This window comes from Octopus bimaculoides, chromosome 7 (assembly GCF_001194135.2).
Source record: "Octopus bimaculoides isolate UCB-OBI-ISO-001 chromosome 7, ASM119413v2, whole genome shotgun sequence".
Lineage (NCBI taxonomy): Eukaryota > Metazoa > Mollusca > Cephalopoda > Octopoda > Octopodidae > Octopus > Octopus bimaculoides.
Window position 1 is genome coordinate 40265355 of NC_068987.1, and position 5626 is coordinate 40270980.

Here is a 5626-nt window from a genome sequence, read left to right on the forward strand (position 1 = left end):
ATATTACACAAAAACTGGCACAACATAAACATCCTACCATTAGCCTGACTCTCCCACTCGAATAAAACGCTGAAATTTGCAGTGTGGGGTCGCGCATTGTCCTGATGAAACATCACTCCTTTTTGATTCACTAAAGCAGGTCTTTTTTACTTCAAAGCTTGGTTAAAATGCTCTAATTGCTGACAGTAGACTTGAGCATTGATTGTTGCATTAAGTGGTAGCAATTCAAAGTGAATTGCTCCTTTGCAATCCCACCAGATAGAGAGAACAGAATTTCCCTTCTTGGTAGTGGTTGAGCTTTTTCCCTTTTACTAAGCCACTGTTTATGACGTTTAACATTTTGATAGAAGATCCATTTTTCCTTACCAGTCACAAGTCTATCCAAAAGGGGTGAAATGAGTTCACGAGAATGGAGAGAAGAGCAGATGTCAACTCAGGATTTGTGATTGCTTTCAGACAATTCATGAGACACCCATTTCCCAAGTTTAGGAACCTTTCCAAGTTGTTGAAGATGACGATGAACAGCTGTATGGTTTGAACTAAGCTTTATTGCCAATTCTTCAACTGATAATGCAGGATTTTATTCAAGTAATGCCTCAAGGAGCTTATCCTCAAACTCAACTGGACGTCCTGTTCAATCTTCATCTTCAAGGCTGAAATCTCCACTTCTGAGTTTTGCAAACCATCTTCTGCAAGTTCTTTCATTCAAGCATTCTTTCCCATAAACTGAGTGTATGTTTCGAGTCGCTGCAGTTTCCTTTTTTGTACTCATAAAGCATTATCCGCCTTAAATGCTTTTTGGATACTTCCATGTTAGAAAGGGTTTTAATCAAAGAAATTCTAACTCTATTTTATTCTGTAAAATAATATTTAATTAGTTTAAATGTACACAAATGCATAAAAATAATCTTTAATTCCATTAGACATTCTAAAATACTATTAAATTTCATTGAATTTTAAAAAAGGTAAAATCGGACATAACTTATGGGATGACCTGATATATTAGCTGAACTGCTTAAAATAAATAGACATAATATAATGTCTAACAGCTGATGAATACTACTTCTGGATTCTCTCCATTTTCTTCTTGCCTTATATATGTATGTATGTATATATATATATATATATATATATATATATTTGTGTGTGTCTCTGTTTGTCCTCCCCATTACCACTTGACAACCAGTGTTGCTGTGTTTACATCCCCATAACTTAGTGATTTGGCAAAAGAGACAATAGAATAAGTACCAGGCTTAAAAAATAAGTACTGGGGTCGATTTATTCGACTAAAAATTCAAGCAGTACCCCAGCATGGCCACAGTCACTGAAACAAGCAAAAATAAATAAATAAAGAGATACATACATACATTTGTGTGTGAAGCCTTCTTGGTACCCCATTTGCTGTTCTCTAGTTATGTCTTAAATTTATTTACAATCCCTCATTCTCTTGCTTACCTTGATGCTTTCAAATAATGGCCGATCATCTCATCCCATTGACTGTTAGCCCTTGAAACCCTTTGCTATCCTTTGGGTAGATGAGAGTTTTTCTTTTCTTTTTTTCCCCCTATTTCTCCCTTTCTATTTCTTTTCATTTCCTCCCTGTATTTCATTCCCTTAAAAGAATTCATTAATCTATTACCATGTGTGTATACTTTGAAATAGTATACACTATTCACTCTCTCAGCTGTAACCAAGATGGGAGGATCAACTTGCATTATGTTCTATTTATGTGAAGAATCCTAAGTGTCAAATTTTACTCCTAACACATCTGAAATGGCTGTAGTGATACTCAACCCAACTGTGTTATTGTTTATACTTCACCACACTTTGAACTTTCTCTGTGCTGGATCTGGAGCCTATAGTCAACTGTGTAATACGTGCCATGGGTGTACTCTTGTGTGACTTTGCATATGTGTTGTGCATTCAGTCAGTACTTGTGAATGAGTGCATATATATACACACACACATGCATACACACAAACACCTACATATACACATATATAGATATACATAAATATTTTGTTATATTTGGGGATGGTAATTTTTTTTTTTTTTTTTGCTAAATAACCACACACACCACATACTTATTCTTCACTTCGGTTTTATTGTTATTATTATCTTAGTGTCCTTTGTATGAAATCTTTGATCACACATCCTGTAACTTCTTCGGTGACTCTCCATCCCATGTGTCTCTTCCTATTCTGTTTAGTCCATTCTGTACATAAAATACAGAATAAAATCCCTGATCTGTAGAATATATCCATTTGAAAGGCCCCCAGGTATGGATAACAATTGTATAGTATGTAGGATGAACCCACGGGTTAATTGTAAGATTAGGAATGTGGTCTATAGCATAAGGTGTACTGAAGGATGGTGCAGAAACAGGACAACAGCATACATTGGGGAGACAGTGCATAGCATAGGGGAGCAGATAGGTGACCACTGGTTGGAGCTCAAGGAAGAGAAAAGCTTGTCAGTGTTCTACCAACATGCTCAATTAGAACATAGAGGACAAACACAACACTTAGATTATAAAGGCCACATGCATAGTAACAGACAGACTGAGCCTCAACAGAAAACATGAATGGAACAATAATACCCTGCCCACCATACTACACAATATGATGACTAAAGGCGGCGAGCTGGCAGAAACGTTAGCACGTCGGGCGAAATGCTTAGCGGTATTTCATCTGCTGTTACGTTCTGAGTTCAAATTCCGCAGAGGTCAACTTTGCCTTTCATCCTTTCGGGGTCGATAAATTAAGTACCAGTTACGCACTGGGGTCGATATAATCGACTTAATCCGTTTGTCTGTCCTTGTTTGTCCCCTCTGTGTGTGGCTCCTTGTGGGCAGTAAAGAAATAGGTAAAGGCAGAATGAGAGAAGAAAAAATGGACACATATACAAACTGTATTATACATAAACCTATATACACACACACAAGATGCACATACACATACTTAAGACAGACTGAGAAAAAAATAAAGAAATGAATAAATAAATAAATGAATAAACCAAACAACAAAATAAAAGACACAGGCACAAGAAGTGTAGTAAACCCATATACATACACACTAAACACAAATACTAACCAGACATATGCACACACACACACAGAGATACAAACATAAATGCATGTGCAGATAAGGATACACAGCACAGAAAGACAGACTGGTCTAAACAGAATAGGCGACACAGATGAAGAGTTGCTGAAGAGGTTACAGGAAGTGTGATGAAAGATTTCAAACAAAGGACACTAAAATAAGAATAACAATAGAGCTGAAAAATGGGTATATAGTGTGTGCGGTTATTTGGGGAAAAAAATGTGACTATCCACAAATATAACAATAACTGATTCAACATCTGATTCCAGATCAGGAATCTTGCAAAAACAAATACATTATCATATATATGCAGTGGAATCACAGGTAGATTTACAGACAAGGTCGCTTTCATGAGTAGCAGATGTACAGGAACAATAAGCACTAAGAGCACACAAAACTTAGACTCTCTCAAATGCCCAGGAGGACCTCTTGAGGTAATAAATAATTTCTGCTACTTAGGTGACAAAATTAGTAATGGTGGTGAATGCTCTGAAAGTATTCTTTCTATAATAAGAATAAAATGGAGGAAGTTCAGAGAACTACTACCTCATTTGACAAAAAAAGCTCTCTCTGAGAGTGAAAGGTAGATTGTATGATGCTTGTGTACAAACAGCTATACTTCATGGTAGTGAGACATGGGCTCTGAATGCAGAGGACATGCGTAGACTGGAATGAAGGTGGTATGCTCTAATGGATGTACAACATCAGTGTGCATGAACAGCAAAACATAACTGTGCCGAGAGAAAAGTTAAGCATAAGAGGAATTAAATGTGGCATGCAGGAGAGGAGACTATGTTGGTTTGGACATGTGCGGATCGCTGAAAGTGGATGGAGACCCAGGAAGACATGGGACGAAGTGGTAAGAACCGATCTTAAGATGTTAAGGCTCATGGAGGAAATGACAATGGACCAAGATGTCTGGCACTATGAGATTCTAGAGCTTAACTGAGTGCTAGAAGCATTGTGTCACGCCAACATGTAACAATAAAATTTTCACATACCCTACCCCTAGAATCCAAACTACATCTCTCCCAAACTGCATCTTTTCTTTTCCTCACATTTCCTCTTCATACACTATAATAATTTTCGCCCTGCTCACTGTACCACTGCTTTCCCCAATCCCCTCTTTATACCCAGGTTCTCACTACTCACTGCAATCCCCACTCCTATTCCCTACTCATGCCTTCTTGGCAATATCTGGCTATGTATATTATGTTCCCATACTTTGAAGGCATACCCTGGCAATTGCTACAATTTATCTTTCTCTTCCTTACTCTACTATCTCATCTATGCTCTGAACGCCATTCCTTGTGGCACTTTACCACCATCTCTCTCCTGCTCTCTCTTGCACTCTTACTGTCTCCCTTTCCTCTCTCTCTTTCCCTCTGGCTGAGTAACCTTGTATCTCCTTTACAGCAACACACCTGTTTCTCTTCTCTTTCTTGTTACCACTCTCCCTCTTACTCTCTCTCTTTTCCTCTCTTTCTTGGCTGGATAACCATGCTCCTCTACAGCAAGATATCTGTTTCTGCCTCTGTCTCTCTGTCACACTCTAATCTTTCATGATCTAATTTAAGATCACCTCCTCTAATGCCCCCTCCCCACTCAAGATTCCTTGTCTTGCAAGTTATTTGGTGACCCTGCCAGTGCTGGTGCCACACTGTGAAGTGGTTGGCATTTGGAAGGGCATCCAGCTGTAAAAAGCACTCAGTCCACTCTACATGGTGGTTGGTGTTAGGAAGAGCATCCAATCATAAAAACCATGTCAAAACAGATGGTGACTGGACAATTTGCTGTAAACAAATTCACCGTAGGACTATTCACCATAAAAAAAATTTGCTGTATGGATATTTCATTGCAAGGACATTTTGCCAAGCTTAGAAACTTGAAATTATGTCGTTAATTAAATAAGGTAGATAAAGGGATAGTATTTACAGCAGTCATTTTCAGTAGTTGCTGAAATGATAATTTAAAAACAGAAAGGTTGCTTAAATTTAAAACTGCATTGTTAATTGCTGAAATGAGAATTTAAAAGCAGAAAGGTTGTTTAACATTTATTTAAAAATAACAAACTTATCTTGAAAATTCAAACACAAAAAGCTTGTTTTCATACAGTGTTCTTGATTGCTTGATTGATTGATTGATTGATTGATTGAGTGTTGGCAGATTCACTCGGGAACGGTGCAGTGGAATCGCATGAAATTCAGCACAGAGCGCCAGCATGGTCCGCTCATGTTCAGGAGATTTTTATTGCCCTCCAACTCCCATGGTTACCGAGACAATCGATTATTACTTTTTAAGATAGGACTATCCCATTCAAAGTGGGGAGGGGCGATTTTGTTGCCTTTCCCATGCGCAAAATTTTACGAAAAACCAGCACAATAAAGATTATTTTTTTCCAGGTAATGTGGCTGGGTTTGTTTTTCGAAAATTTTAATCAGAGGCACAGAAAAAAAATAATTTCAATTTTTTGTGCATTAAAAAGCCAAAGCTGTTAGACGCTGGCGTACAGTGATTGATAT

The 5626-nt window shown here is 37.7% G+C and overlaps 1 protein-coding gene across 6 annotated transcripts in view; it reads right to left on the reverse strand.

The window, feature by feature from the left end:
- Positions 1-5626, reverse strand: part of LOC106875848 (excitatory amino acid transporter 1-like) — a 321485-nt gene that overhangs the window by 9129 nt on the left and 306730 nt on the right. Inside the window, exon 11 of one of the 6 annotated variants that reach the window (XM_052969534.1) lies at positions 5040-5060. The exons of the other annotated variants lie outside the window; for them this stretch is intronic. Coding sequence (XP_052825494.1) covers positions 5051-5060 — 10 coding nt within the window. The 3' untranslated portion in view covers positions 5040-5050. The remainder of the gene's footprint in view (positions 1-5039; positions 5061-5626) is intronic. 6 annotated transcript variants of the gene reach the window in all.